General features: G+C 39.1%; 1 protein-coding gene across 2 annotated transcripts in view; it reads left to right on the top strand.

Moving 5' to 3' along the window:
- The window catches only part of LOC139129907 (cocaine esterase-like), a 42,358-nt gene continuing 26,928 nt past the window's right edge, over positions 1-15,430 (top strand). Inside the window, exons 1-8 of one of the 2 annotated variants that reach the window (XM_070695597.1) lie at positions 1-362; positions 2,323-2,479; positions 2,837-2,914; positions 3,037-3,155; positions 4,071-4,244; positions 4,976-5,610; positions 6,724-6,911; positions 7,223-7,737. In XM_070695597.1, coding sequence (XP_070551698.1) covers positions 9-362; positions 2,323-2,479; positions 2,837-2,914; positions 3,037-3,155; positions 4,071-4,244; positions 4,976-5,610; positions 6,724-6,911; positions 7,223-7,299 — 1,782 coding nt within the window. In that variant the 5' untranslated portion in view covers positions 1-8 and the 3' untranslated portion in view covers positions 7,300-7,737. Of the gene's footprint in view, positions 363-2,322; positions 2,480-2,836; positions 2,915-3,036; positions 3,156-4,070; positions 4,245-4,975; positions 5,611-6,723; positions 6,912-7,222; positions 7,738-15,430 lie in introns of those variants that run through there. The other variant, XM_070695598.1, reaches the window with a different exon arrangement.

Below are 15,430 nucleotides of genomic sequence, written 5' to 3'. Positions count from 1 at the left end.
TGTTAACGATGGCCGCCGTACGCTTTGTCGTGTTTGTGACCACGCTGCTTGTCTGCGTTGCCGCCGACGATCCTATCGTAGAGCTGAAATCGGGAAAAGTCGCCGGCAGAGTGGTAGAGTTTGCGCACAAAGACGTTGAAGTCAAACGTAAAGTGCACGTCTTTCAAGGTATACCCTTTGCCGAACCACCGGTCGGCGGCCTAAGATTCCGAGCACCCGAGCCGAAAAGCCCTTGGCAGGGAGTTCGCGATGCTAAGGAGCTTGGCAACGCCTGCATGCAACCGGCAAGTCCATTACTCCCGGTTGAAGAACCAAAGAGCGAGGACTGCTTGTACTTGAACATATTTGTGCCACAGACAGGGGTAAGTTCCCAACAAGATACTGGCCACCACCAGGGTATAGAAGTTTAAGGACACAGACAAACTGAATAGAGTTATTTTTACTTTGAAATTTGACAACCCGACCTCTTCTCAATCAACTATCATGTCAACGCTTAAGAATCTTCCCACTCCATAGCTTTGAATAGTTAAAAGGGCAGGTCGTTTATCAGCTTTGTCTCTTAGCAAATTGACTGTGCCATACATCTTACAGGGAAGAAGCAAGGACTAAAATCACATACACAGTAAATTTCAACAGCCACTAATCCGAGAACAAGGGATTATGGACTGCCCCTTCAGGAAACTACCATTAAGCCTGCCCTACATGACGAGGGTGTGTGGATTATCATGCAATGAGACAAAAATATATAACACCTGACTCTTCTGTAATTGTAAGATTACCAGATCTTTCTGACAGATTTGTCTTTTGTTTTACAGTATTGACAGCAAATAAGGGGAACACGAATAATACACTGTTAACATACAGTAAAATTTCCTTCAAAAGTATCGAACTGTCCCTTGCAGTTCTCTGCTTTGTCATTCTTCGACTTTAAAAAATTAAATTATTAGACTCCTGCTAATGCTGAACATTCTGCAACTCATTGTTCACGCAATTTCAATGGCATTTGGAGTACGCCGTCTGTTGTTTGATCGGTTAGCGCTTTAAGAAAACGGTCAAAGTCATCGCATATAGAGGGTATTTGTTCGGAGACAACTATGAACAAAAGCGATTGTGTCAACACGTAGACGCTACAAAGTATGCAGAGTGCTTGAAGCTATCTGTGGTTTTTTCTGCTTTATGCCAAGGGCGCTGGTTCTGATGGCGTCTCGTGAACTGAAACTCAAAGAATAGTTTCCTAACCTTTGTGCACCCGGTTTATTCTTGGAGAGTCTTCACCGAACGGGAAAATGGCCATAGTATCCAAACTGCTTGTCACGACGGTCTTCGGCTTTATCTAGTAGACAATCTTCTCAGAGAAACACAAAATACAAGAGTGAGTGTTCATTATAGGAATGCTTTCAAGATTCATCATTTACCGTCAAGTCTAACAAGGCTTGAAAACGTAGTGATAAAAATCATCGACATTGCTCATTTCAAAATGAAATACAATGTATTTATTCATGAAGACAAATGCATGTGATTAGCACATTATAGAATTAGAGGGTAACTTGATTCCATAAAGAGTAACTGAATTTCTTATTTTACAAACTGTATGGTTTATTCACATAAGACCTGACACTGTAGAAACTATCTGTTCCTTTATTGTTTACATCGTTTACCATCGCTTAAATCTCAGATTTCTAACCTTGAAAGTGCACCGTCACGCCCTCAACGAGAGGACTAAGCGAAGCGTGGCCGCAAGTCCATTCAGGCAACAAGACATTGTGAACGCAAACTGCAGAACACAATCCATCATTTTTGCCAGCGTAAGGCCAGTAACGTTTATGATTGAATGTAAGAAAATCAAATTTACACTATTCATGAACAGATCCTCGTCGAGAATGAGCAGGCTCAAGGTCACAAATTGAAGCAAGCTACTGCATCTTCTTTTTTACAGATTTAAAGAATATTTTGTGTCTTACTTTAAAGATGGCATGTTAGCAAAACACGTTTTACAAGGTTTTAAGTTCAAAATACCTTTCTCACTATTTTTGCATTCTAACCAACGAGGTCAGTGTTATTCCATGGTGTTAGCGTCTCAGGAACAGCGCATGGTGTTGTCGGAAAATGAATTCTAGCCTCACCTTTGCTCACGTGTCGACAGTAACATTGTACACTGACGAAATGAGCCTCTGTTGATAAGCTGAACTCACGGCATTCGAGACTTGGACACTTTGCTAGTACAAGAATGAATTATATGTCAAAACAGGAACAAATCCGGTGAAAAAATACAAAAAAGTTCAGTTTTGGGCATTTAATTTTTTTTATATATTCACTCGACAGGCAAATAAACTCCCTGTCATGGTGTGGATCCATGGTGGCGGCCTCGTCATCGGCTCGGGGGGAACCGGCTACGACGGCACGGCTCTGGCTGCCATTGGTGACGTCATCGTGGTGACAATTAATTATCGACTTGGACCCTTCGGCTATTTGTCATCCGGCAAGTTCCATCTCAGAAACGATAGGCTATCAAAATGGTTGGTGTAAGGTATAGGTACAGTGCACCTGTTGGACAGACTTTCGATTCTCAAACTACTTCTACTCTGTTGTAGTCTACAACTTGTGTTGACTCATCTTACAACTCTTTGAGTAATAAAGCTTTACACCGTCTTAATTTTTCGAAAATCGAAAATTGTATTTTCCTCCATAGAGTTGACATAGTGATGGCGGCCATTTTAAATTTAGAATGTCGGTAAATATTAGATACGTTTTTATCTTTCCAGGACTCAATTTTGCATAGTGCTTGGTTTGGTAAGGGAAAGGCACCAAGTAAGTTATATATGTTTTTCCTCAACAGGTGATGAACACGCCACCGGTAATTATGGTTTCCTCGATCAAGTGTTGGCTTTGCAGTGGGTCCAAGACAACATAGCAGGTATTGATCTCGTGTTGGAATTCAAATTTTAAAGGATAAAAATGGTGTTTCTAGATCCACTCTGAAGAATGTTTCACACTGTACAATGCACTGACTCTATTTTTTCCGTTATCGTTCTACAGCATTCGGCGGAGACGCCAACAAGGTGACGTTATTCGGCGAGAGTGCCGGAGGCATAAGTATCGAATACCTGATGCTATCTCCTTTAACCGACGGTCTGTTTCATCGCGCAATAATGGAGGTAAGATTGAGCTCGAAATCAAGTTGATATACGCCGGTGTATTAAATTGGTGTCGGATATTACTGTTGTATTGAAGGTATTGTAGTTGTTAGACACAGTTTACACAGTGCCAAAAAGCACCCATTCTTCATGATCAATACTTGTGACGTAGAGATTAATTTCAATCTGACAGTGTTATATAGCTGGTCAGTACACTGTATCGACCCGTCCGTGACTTTAACTTCTAGACGTCTCTCAGCATTGTGTCTCATCATTTTGCGTCAATGAAAGCGGCATTCCTTTATTTTCTTTAACATATCCTGCAATTCATGTAAAATTTCAGAAACACTCTAAACTTGAAGACGACAAGTGATAGGGATATATCGCCGAAGGAAACTGTTATTGGTTGCATTACCAGAATATTTTGGAGAATGATTGCAATTTGCGTTTCTTCTAAATTGCCTTGCCCGCATAGTTCCATTATTAATTGCACTTATAATAACGTTAATTTCAACGCGATATGTTTGTTTTATAATTACATATAGAGCCAACTGTTACGACCGACGACTAAAGTGCTAATGTCCGTAGTTTTTATATTTTTTCCGCAGTTAATGCTTCGTTGTTTTAAGCTTAATCACAATACCAAAAGTTTTGGTTTGCAGTTTGTGGTAGCCCCCAACAATAAACAGTTAACTGTGTGGGTCTTACTATCTATTTTCGTCTGTATATCTCTTCACTATTTGAATACCTCTGTTTCTCTCTCTCTGGGCTTTCTCTGCCTATCTGTCTCTCTGTCTTACTGTCTCTGTCTCTGTCTGTCTCTCTGTCTCTGTCTGTCTCTCTCTCCCTCTCTCTCTCTCTCTCTCTCTCTCTCTCTCTCTCTCTCTCTCTCTCTCTCTCTCTCTCTCTCTCGCTCTCCTTCCGCCCCACACACAGAGTGGTACATCAACCATGCCAGGGTTCTTCATCAGTGATGAAGCTAAGCAAAGCAAGATAGCACACGGCCTTGGTAAACTGGTCGATTGTGAGAAAGACACATCGGGGGAATTGCTTCAGTGTCTACGTGGTGCGACTGCTGAAGATCTTAAGGAAGCAGGAAATTTGGAAAATGTAAGAATTAATTGTCTGTGTGTGTCTCTCTCTCTATCTGCGTGTATCTCTGTGTGTTCGTGTGTACTATACTTTGCGACACAATTGCTATTTCGTGGCCAGATTCAGATGCACTCTACTGATCTTTTTTCAGATCTCTATTTTCTTACAGCCGAGATGGCAGCTTCTCTTGGCTTCATAAAACCTTGCCTTGATAAACCTGGAGTGCTTTAAAGGGATGGCTGAGTAATTTTGAATTGTTTTGAGTCAAAGACTTTGTGAAATTAATTTGTCGAAAGAAACAAAAATCTAGTGGTTTCGAAGATTAAATGTCATGTATTCAATGAGTGGTTCTACTCCGGAATAAAAAGGACGCGATGCGTTCTACAGACTCAGTACGTCCAAATAATCACGTGATGCCGGTACAAACAAACCCACATGTGTACTAGCTCGTATGGAAATACACGTACGTCTATGCGCGTTTGCGCACATGGCTTTGTTTGTACCGTGGTCGATTCGAATTCCGGGTTTGGCCTATTGCACCTCCTGTCTTTTGCTCATTTACAACAACTTACATATATTGGCCAAACACGCAACCAAATACGGTCAATATATTTAAACGAGCAAAAATCAAATTTCCGTTGATTATCGCTAAGCTCAAAGACTTGTCCCCTTTATTGCAAGTTGTTTTAAGACGCAAAAAGTCGTTATTATCAATTACCTTTCCTTTTTATTTTTGATTCTTTCCATAGGGAAAACTGGCCAATCTTACTGGAATTTCAGACCTGATTCCATTTCCTCCAGTAGTTGACGGCAACTTCCTCACCGCGTCACCCGAGGATCTCATTCGAGATCGTAGCTTTCCAAAGAGAGGCACCGATATTATGATCGGATCACTGGCTGATGAAGGAAGGGCATTCTTAATTATGCTTTTCCTCGATAACGCCAATGACACGGAGGTCTTCATGAACAAAACCACTTATGAAGCGATGTCGCCTCTCTTTTTGGGAAGCGACAAAAACTCCAATCAAGCCGTGGTCGACGCCATTAAGCTCATGTACGTCAACTGGGAGGACGCAGATTCGGACGACGCCGATTACGTCGAAGCGTTAAGTCAGACGAACGGAGACTTGTACTTCGTGTGCCCCGCCGATTTGTCTGCACGTGCGCACTTCGAGGCTGGCTCCAACGTGTACCAGTATCAAATGACCCACATACCTGCCAAGTCGCTATTCAAGATGAAATGGTTGAAAGCTATACACGGAGAGGATATTGCCTTCGTTTTCGGTTGGCATTTCAACAGTGCGTTGAACTGGACAATGCCTGAAGATGACGTCATGATGACCTTGAAGATCATAAAGTACTGGACAAACTTCGCTAAGACAGGGTAAAATAATGAAACAACAATTCATTTTTAAAACCCAGTATCATGATAATTATAATCATGATGACTCTAATATAGCGAAGGCTTCGAGTTCAGCCACAGATATTTAAAATATCAATCGTAATATTACACCATTAGATAAAGGTACTTAAGCTCATGACTGACATACGCCTTTCAAAGTGGCAATGTGAGGAATGAATTCTTTCCCTGTATTTGGTATACGAGCATATGTCAACAATGATTCCGTAGACTAATAAAATTTAGCCCATTCGATTTGACATTGTATTAATATCAATATGATAGACGATTATCAAAGACATACACACATACATGCACACACACACATATACCTACCTACTGCATAGATACATAGATACATAGATACATACATAGATAAATACATAGATACATACATAGATAAATACATTGATACATAGATACATAGATACATACATACATACATACATACATACATACATACATACATACATACATACATACATACATGCATGCATGCATGCATGCATGCATGCATGCATGCATGCATGCATACATACATACATACATACATACATACATACATACATACATACATACATACATACATACATACATACATACATACATACATACATACATACATACATACATACATACATACATACATACATACATACATACATACATACATACATACATACATACATACATACATACATACATACATACATACATACATACATACATAACATAATACATACATACATACATACATACATACATACATACATACATACATACATACATACATACATACATACATACATACATACATACATACATACATACATACATACATACATACATACATACATACATACATACATACATACATACATACATACATACATACATACATACATACATACTACATACATACATACATACATACATACATACATACATACATACATACATACATACATACATACATACATACATACAATACATACATACTACATACATACATACATACATACATACATACATACATACATACATACATACATACCGTGTACAATAACACGTAGACATGACATTTTGACCCGTTTTCAGAAACCCCAATTTATCCGATAATGACTTGGAATTGACGGAAGATGAGAAGCAAACAGAATGGCCTCTCTTTAAAGTACCCGGATTAGAGTACAAAGACCTGTCACCCAAGATGGAAACCAAACGAGCTCTGAAAGCCAAGGAGTGTGCGTTCTGGAATGATTTCATTCCAAAGCTGATGAAACATACAGGTAATAACAGACATATTTCTGAAACCCACGATCAGTGCACATGTTTGTAATGATCTGTTGTACTGGTAGTTATATTTCCATTATCGTTGTTTCTGATGTCAAATGACACTCCTGAGCTGATGGAATGGAATACTGACAATAATTTTAATGACATGTTATATTTTAAACCTCAATCAGTTCATGAATAAGAAAAAAATATATACAGGAAATCTTGCGCCCATTGCTATGAAATGTACTTCATCAGATGTATACTAGTATTGTATTTCTTTCGGTTTCCCCAAATTCCCACCATCCCATGCACTTCCTTGCAGACGTTGCACAAACATGCTCAAAGGAGACGGAGGATGGAAAGTTAAAGTACAAAGAAGAAGAAAACAGGCAGCCATAGGGCTGTTGTCAAAGCAGTCGCTGAAATATATTGGTGCAAGACCGGCAGCCATAAGGGTGTTGTCAGAGCATTCGCTGAAATATATATATTGGTGCATGTACTAGTAGTACCCGGAATGAACAAATCCGGGGTTGGGGCAATTAGCCCAAGGGACACGTGGCTGATTATTTTTCTCTTTCCAAAATTTTCTTGATTACTAAATCTTTACTTCTGCGTTTTTACAGTTTCCGCAGTTGCAATTCTTTATCGGTTGACCCTGATGTCAATGTGTTTCCTTTATCATCAATGGGCATGTCTGCTAAAATACAGGTATTTGCTTTTCAGCTTTTTGTCCATTTTGGACAGTCACTTTTCAAAATCAACTGAACATCCCTTAATAATTGCAGATAAGTTTTGATATAAAGGCGTTGTATTTTTTGAGCAAATATAAATTCTGTCCCACTATACGTTGTACATGTGTCTGTCCTTTCTGGTGATGTTATTTCTGATTTTAACGAAATTGCAAACCTTTCCATCCCAAGGTAGAGTGCGCCTTCGGGGCAGTTTGGACTTTCAAATATTTGAAATAATCCTTGTCTATGGCGTGCATGACTCAGTTCAGACCTCTTTGAGTAAGAAAGGTATTCACCGTCTTAGTCGTACGAAAAACAATCATCATATTTCACCCATCGAGTCAATACAGGGCACGGCGGCCATTTTGAATGTCAAAACATCCTCGGTAAATGTTGTTAGGTAATTTGTTTTATATCTATCAAACTTTACAATGACAGTAATCCCTTATTTTTTAATTCTGTCATGGTGAGAGAATGGTTTAAAGTGCCATTTGAGTGGAAATTAATTCTCTCGCTTTTGAGACGCATACCAAATTACTTTAAATCGACACCATCAACATGTTTAGGTAACAGTGCATTATAGAAGTATATTCTTAAACTTCGAGTTTTCCCACACATAAGCACACGATTATGGTGTCCAATCCATGCCAAAATTACTTATTTTAATTTTAAATTAAAAATTGGCTGTTTTTGGAAAAGAAACTGCGCGTTAAAATCAGCAGTTTTGTCTATTGTGCTCCGTGGGAGGCTTAGGGGTGGACCATTTGATATCCTGGGGGGCTTGGAAGATTTGGGGAAAAAAAAAGATGCCAGGTGGAGTTGCTCGAAAAAAAAAATCTGGCTTTAGGTGGCTGATGGAAAAACAATTATGGACCGTTGCGACTCGGAAAAAAAAATCTTGGCAATTGTTCGATGCACACTGCAGCATCAATAAAAATCAAGCAGTAGCTCTGGAGTTTTATAAAGCATAAACCATTTCAAGCTTGAGGAACAATAACTGAATATGAACAATTGTACAGTATACATGACCTTCTGATTAGAGGAAGTATGCTGAAATTGAAATTGCTCACCAGTGTTTTCCAGAAATGTGTAAATCTGAATGTATGGATTTTGTCAAAATACCACAAGAAGAGAGACAGCCTGCAAACATTTTACTATTATCGTTTGCGTATAGAAAACTCATAACAATGAAAAAATGCGTAGAGACTCAATCCAATGCGTAATATTACTACGCATTGGATCGACTCTCTACACATTTTTTCATTGTTATGAGTTTTCTATATACGCATGTTTTATTCGTAAATGCGAACACTGTTATAGTGAATTATCTTACCAATGTTTTTCTTAACAAAAGCGAATGTGTTTTGATTAGAATTGAATGAGTTTGATGGTTTTGGGGAAACTACTACTATGTGTAATGAAGAATGGGAAATGGGCAATGAAATGAGCAGACAGCAGGTGATTTAAGATTAAATGTTACATCTTCACTGCAAATAAAACCATAAGTGTGTCATAAATAATACAAACAAAACAAAATCATGTTTGTTTGTTTTGTTGTATGTGAGCCACGTCTAAGACACACAACAAAAGTACTGTTTCAGTCCGTAATTGTCACCTCAGATGCCACCAGAGAAAACCATTTCCACTCCAAAATTTCATTTTTCGCCTTGCGAGAGGGGGGACACCCCCCTCTCGCACTCTCCCCCCCTCGTTCGCTACGCTCACTCGCCACTCAGTCGCTTCGCTCCCTCGCAGTCCACCCGTCTACTTTCTTAAATTACCCAGCTACTTTCAATGTAAGGACAACACTGACAAGTAAATACCATAAATGTACATGATTTTACAATATACGTTTTTGTAAAGTGAATCAAAAATGTACATGTATTTACATATCTTTATTTAGTTTCTTGAATATAGTCTATGTGCGATAGAACAGCATCTTGTTACTGGGTGTGAAAAACCAAGCAAACAAACATTGCACCGAAATTTGGTAAAAAAAAAATATATCTCGAAAAAGGAAAGTGAAAAAAAAAGTTCCCAGCATATGCCCTGTAAAAAAAAATAATTCATGGTGAAGCACGTGGGAAAAAAAATAATGGCTCTCCACCAATCTTCCAAGCCCCCCCAGGATATCAAATGGTCCACCCCTTATCGTGAAAGACCGAGATTTACTATATGGCGCATACGGATATGGTCCCATCGCATAGAGAGATGAAAGTGGGCTTTGTGTAAGTTCAAAAGCACAGCTTAGCTCATCGTGCATCTAGACAAGTTGAGCGTGCTCAAAATAGGAGATCGATCACAATTTTGGGTGAAAAAAAACGATTGTTTTCGGTGGAGTAACCGCGTTGCAACCAGTGGTTTTGCCCACAGGCTCTCGACTCATTGCAGGCGAACCGCCAGACGTCACTGATAGAGTTCTGAGTTTATTGTTGATGCAACGGACTGACATAGATTTGAAATTTCTTTACATGGTCGGGATTGTTACCTTGGTGCGGTTTGCTCCGAGCTGAGACATTTTATAATTTCTGTACTATACATAGCGTGTCAGATATTGCAGATGGCTTCAAACTATTGAATTTTCGTATGTATGGACTGTAGATACAGTTTTGAGAGTATCGTAGATGCAACAGACTGCGATTTGAAATTTGTTTTCATTGTCGGAGTTTTAACCTTGGTGCAGTTTGCTCTGAGCTGAGACATTATTTTATTTTGTACTATACAAAGCTTGTCAGATATTGCAGATGGCTGCAAAGTGATTGACTTTTCATATCTGTGGACTTTGATCCCAGAGTCCTAAGTGTATTGGAGAATGCTACGGCCTGAGATAGATCAGTAATTTCTCATCCTTGACGGAGTTTAACGTCAGTGCAGTTTGCTCCGAGCTGAGACTAATAATTTTTGTACCTTTGCAGATAGCTGCAAAGTGATTGACTTTTCTTATGTGTGGACTTTCATAGAGTCCTGAGTGTATTGGAGGATGCTGCAGACTGAGACGGATTGGTAATTTTTTTAGCCTAGACGGAGTTTTAACGTTAGTGAAGGTTAAGCTTACTCGGAGCCGAGTCATAGATTGTCGGATATTGCAGATTGTATAGCTGTGATATCGCAGCGGTATGGCGTGTATCGAACGCGCTCGGGTCATTGAGGTCATCGCCACAGTTGCGATGACCTCAATGACCCGAGCGCGTTCGATACACTCCACAAGTACCGCTGCGATATCACAGCTATGCAGATTGCAGCAAAGTGAAACTGAAGACAATAGATAGCCGTGAGCATATTGAAGAATGCTTGGAATTGAGATGATTTCGTCGTTTCTTAACAAAATAGGAGTTTAACGCTATAGTGCAGGTTACTCAGTTCTGAGATAATTAAATAATTTTGTTACACGCATAGCTGGTGCGGTCAGATAGTACAGATTGCTGCAAACTAATTTCGTGTCACAACTACACGCTACTGTAATCTTTTCAAGGTATTCTTGTGTCAACTTTTTTATGTCATAATTCGACGAGCAGCATCGAAAAGTTGGTATCTATTTGCATCACAATGTATGTTGTACAATGGAGAGAATGAAATGAAAGCCGTGGAGGAGTTTTCTTTAATCTTCGAACACTTCCTTGACAAGTGTTCACAAAATAACTTTGGAAATTGCGAAATTGACCTCTATTGGCAAATACTGTTAACTTTTAGAAATCTCGTGATGTTTTCGTTGTAAATATTTGCTTAATTGCCATTGAGATAATTTTGACCCCCTTATCAAAATTGAAAATTAAGCTTGTGAACTTCATAAAGTGTCTGTCTGCCGAGCTTTAATAAAATATTAAAACTTTTTGCAGCGGAAAATATGTGTTTAGCAACACCTTTTATATGGCTTTCAGCTGGCGTTTCCGTCCTGTCAAAATGTTAGTCTTTTTCGTTTTATGTAAGCTTTGGAAACCACAAAATAATAATAATAATAATAATGCAGGAAATCAGTACGGAAGAATTTCCTCTCTGCTTTTTGACCGTAACGTACAACTTTTAAAATATCACTGATTAGGTATTTGGTTAAGGTAGGAAATTAAATAAATTCCTTTCAGGGGAAAGTTTTCTATTTGGCGACAGGGTTTTTCCTCAGCTTCCAAGGGTTGGTAAAGTAAAACAGAATTACAGTCAACTCGCACTTTTTCCAACCCGCCCAGAACCAACTCGCCGATTCAAACTCGCCCGATACCAACTCGCCCGTTGTTTGAGATAGGGTTTTGTAGATTCCATGTACGCTAACCCGATGGCCCGAGGCCAGCTATTTTCATGTCATGCCAGGCCAGTAACTCGTGAAAGACGGTCCTGCTGTTCCTAAAGAAGTGAGCCAGTTCGCAGTAACTATCCCTATACGTAAAGAAGCCGAACGAAATTTATTCTTTCAAGAGATTTGCAAAACGTGAAATTCGCAAATAAAAAGTTTTCCGTGTTGGCACATATTTCAAGCCGCACCTGTGGTTCTCTATGTTAGAAATATTTGTTGTTAGAAATAAAACGTTTTATGCGTACCAGTTGCTGCCACTCTTTGATATGTTCTTCCACTCCAATGACCAAGCTACCCGAGTGGCAAAGGCTACCGATTCGCAGCAAGCGTACCAGTAGCCCTGCCATGCAGACCTAGCGTACCAGGTACTCATAAAATTGCAAAATAATATCGGGCGAGTTGGTATCGGGCGAGTTGGAATCGGGCGAGTTGGTATCGGGCGAGTTGGAATCGGGCGAATTGGTTCTGGGCGGGTTGGAAAAAGTGCGAGTTGACTGGTACCCGTAAAACAAGGTTCTTTTACAAGGTAAAGCGAAAAAATCTTGTAGATTATATTGGCAATGTCTACTTAGCATGCGCAATGAACTATGAAAATTGTACGACCTGCTCCGTCACAGAACGGAGATAATGTCTGAGCTCGAAGGGAGGTCAGCGGATACTTTAATGATTGAGGGTGAATCTTGCCCGGTCTTTCACATGAGCCGCGCACACGAAAAGCCTCCCACGGTGCACAATAGACAAAACTGCTGATTTTTAACGCGCAGTTTCTTTTCCAAAAACAGCCAATTTTTAATTTAAATCGTGATCGATCCTAGTTTTCGAGCACGCTCATCTTGTTTAGATACACAATGTGCTAAGCTGCGTTTTTAGACTTGTGCAAAGTTCGCATTTCTCTCTTTGTGCGAGGGGACCATTTCGCGTCCGCCATTTTGAATCTTGTTCGATAGCCAGTAACACTGCCCTGCTCCGCAGAGCTAGCTTTAGAATGGGATGTTGAATTGTGAAATAGGATTTGTAAGTGCATGATGTGTTGTCAAATGAAATTGGCAAGAGCATGTTGAGTTGTAAAATAGGATTTGTAAGTGCATGATGTGTTGTCAAATGAAATTGGCAAGAGCATGTTGAGTTGTAAAATAGGATTTGTAAGTGCATGATGTGTTGTCAAATGAAATTGGCAAGAGCATGTTGAGTTGTAAAATAGGATTTGTAAGTGCATGATGTGTTGTCAAATGAAATTGGCAAGAGCATGTTGAGTTGTAAAATAGGATTTGTAAGTGCATGATGTGTTGTCAAATGAAATTGGCAAGAGCATGTTGAGTTGTAAAATAGGATTTGTAAGTGCATGATGTGTTGTCAAATGAAATTGGCAAGAGCATGTTGAGTTGTAAAATAGGATTTGTAAGTGCATGATGTGTTGTCAAATGAAATTGGCAAGAGCATGTTGAGTTGTAAAATAGGATTTGGAAGTGCATGATGTGTTGTCAAATGAAATTGGCAAGAGCATGTTGAGTTGTAAAATAGGATTTGTGAAGTGCATGATGTGTTGTCAAATGAAATTGGCAAGAGCATGTTGAGTTGTAAAATAGGATTTGGAATGGCATGTTGTGTTGTGAAATAGCATGTTGAATTGTAAAATAGAATTCGGAATGGCATGTTGTGTTGTAAAATCAAAGTAGTAATTTTGGCATGGATTGGACACCATAACACGATGGCTATTCATAAGAAGGCGCACATTGAATATAGCCGACGCACTTAAGGGGCTCACTATGCCAGTTGCAGACTGCATATATTGTAGTTGCAGCATGCAAACTCCTTAAAACGTCCACGGAAGAGAGTGTGATAAATTCCAATGTACAATAATATTTACCCAAAATCGTAAAAAAGATTTAAAATGTCTGTATAAGTCTGCAAAGATCACTTGTCGTCTCCTTATATCCGATCTCTGACAACTCAGACAGAATTGTCAAATCTTTGGTCGGTTGCAGAGGTCCCGCATGAATCACAGCGAAACCTTCCATATTCCCTAAAAACACGGTGGCATCGATATTCGATTTGCGCCAAAAATACAGTAACTCTGTGTATGGCGGCGTTTATTCAGCCAGTCAGGAAATCTGCTCCTTTTGACTAATGAGCAGCACCATATAGGCCAGACTAGTTCCCTTAGCATTTTACTATGACTGTGCGTTCACAAGCTGTAGTTACGTCGGGCATCTTCAACATCAAGCATAATAATTTCGGATTCAAGCTATATGATTTTAACGTTAAAGGTCCAGTAATGCTAACTTTTGCTGATTTTTCTCGCTATTTTTGTTTTCAATGTCTACAATAATTTCTTACTTTTGTCCCTAAAATGTTGATATACACAGTATTCACCTTTTCAACTCCGGGTCGACCTAAACATGAGTAAACTGTGTTGTTATGTTGATAAGTGAATTCTCGTCCGGACTACAATTCAAATGTAAACAATAATAGTGCATTTACGCATACAGACAGTATGTTCACAAGCTAAATAATGGGTATTTCAACATTCTCTTGGCAATAGAATAAAAACTTGCAATTGGCATACAAAATAAACAAGATTGCATTACTGGACCTTAAAAAATAGATAACTGGTTAATTTGTGTCTGATCTAACTAAACTATACCACTCCGTGGTAAGAGTCAAATTGTATCTTAACATTTTCTACATGTACCTTTCATATTTGTATGACCACAAAAACAATGCATATGTCACATGTCATTTATATTGGCCCGACAAGGGTTTTAGGAAACAAAACCTTGCTTCGCCCGCTCACCGTTGGTTTGGACCAGGTTTTAATTTCTATTCGTATTTGATTTCAATAAAAAGTTGCGATCCCACAAAGTACGAACTGTGGTCTACTTCTCGACGAAAAAAGTCCAGGTAATAATAATAATTTGTTGCTTTTCAAGGCCTCCGGCCCATATGCAAAAAAAGAGAACAAAGCAAATTAATAAATTGAAGATGTTGCACTGGTTTAAATTACGTAGCTCAGCACCCGATTTTCAAACGTGATAAGTGAAGATCGCAGCTCCATAGCCTTGAAGAGTAGTCCAGGTATATACGGATGGCTGTCATTGTCTGTGAATATATCTCGACTAATTGAACCCCGGGGTGAGTTAAAAGTAGTCGTAGTGCCTAAGTGTTGAAAACAAGTTCAATAGTCTGAATGCTGACAGTACATGACTGCAAGACACCAATTGTTAAATCTCATGATCACTTCATTGTTAAAGTGCGCGGTCACCTCAGCTCAAACTTCCGATGATACATATAAATATGTGTCTGATATATAAAATGGTCAATACAAAGGAAGTATTCTTTCATGCTACTTGTATTACTACCATAGGCAGTTGTGCATTTAAATTTACCTTAGAAACGCTTCGTTTCTCAAATTTTGGCGATTTCTTTTCTGTGTCAAAATGTTTAAAGGTGCAATCGTTTTATCCCCATAATTACTAGCATAGCCAATCACGTGGTTACAACGGTTTAAAATTTC

The sequence above is a fragment of the Ptychodera flava genome, chromosome 3 (assembly GCF_041260155.1).
Source record: "Ptychodera flava strain L36383 chromosome 3, AS_Pfla_20210202, whole genome shotgun sequence".
NCBI lineage: Eukaryota > Metazoa > Hemichordata > Enteropneusta > Ptychoderidae > Ptychodera > Ptychodera flava.
The sequence above is the reverse complement of the archived record's forward strand: the minus strand, read 5'-3'. Positions and strand labels throughout refer to the sequence as shown.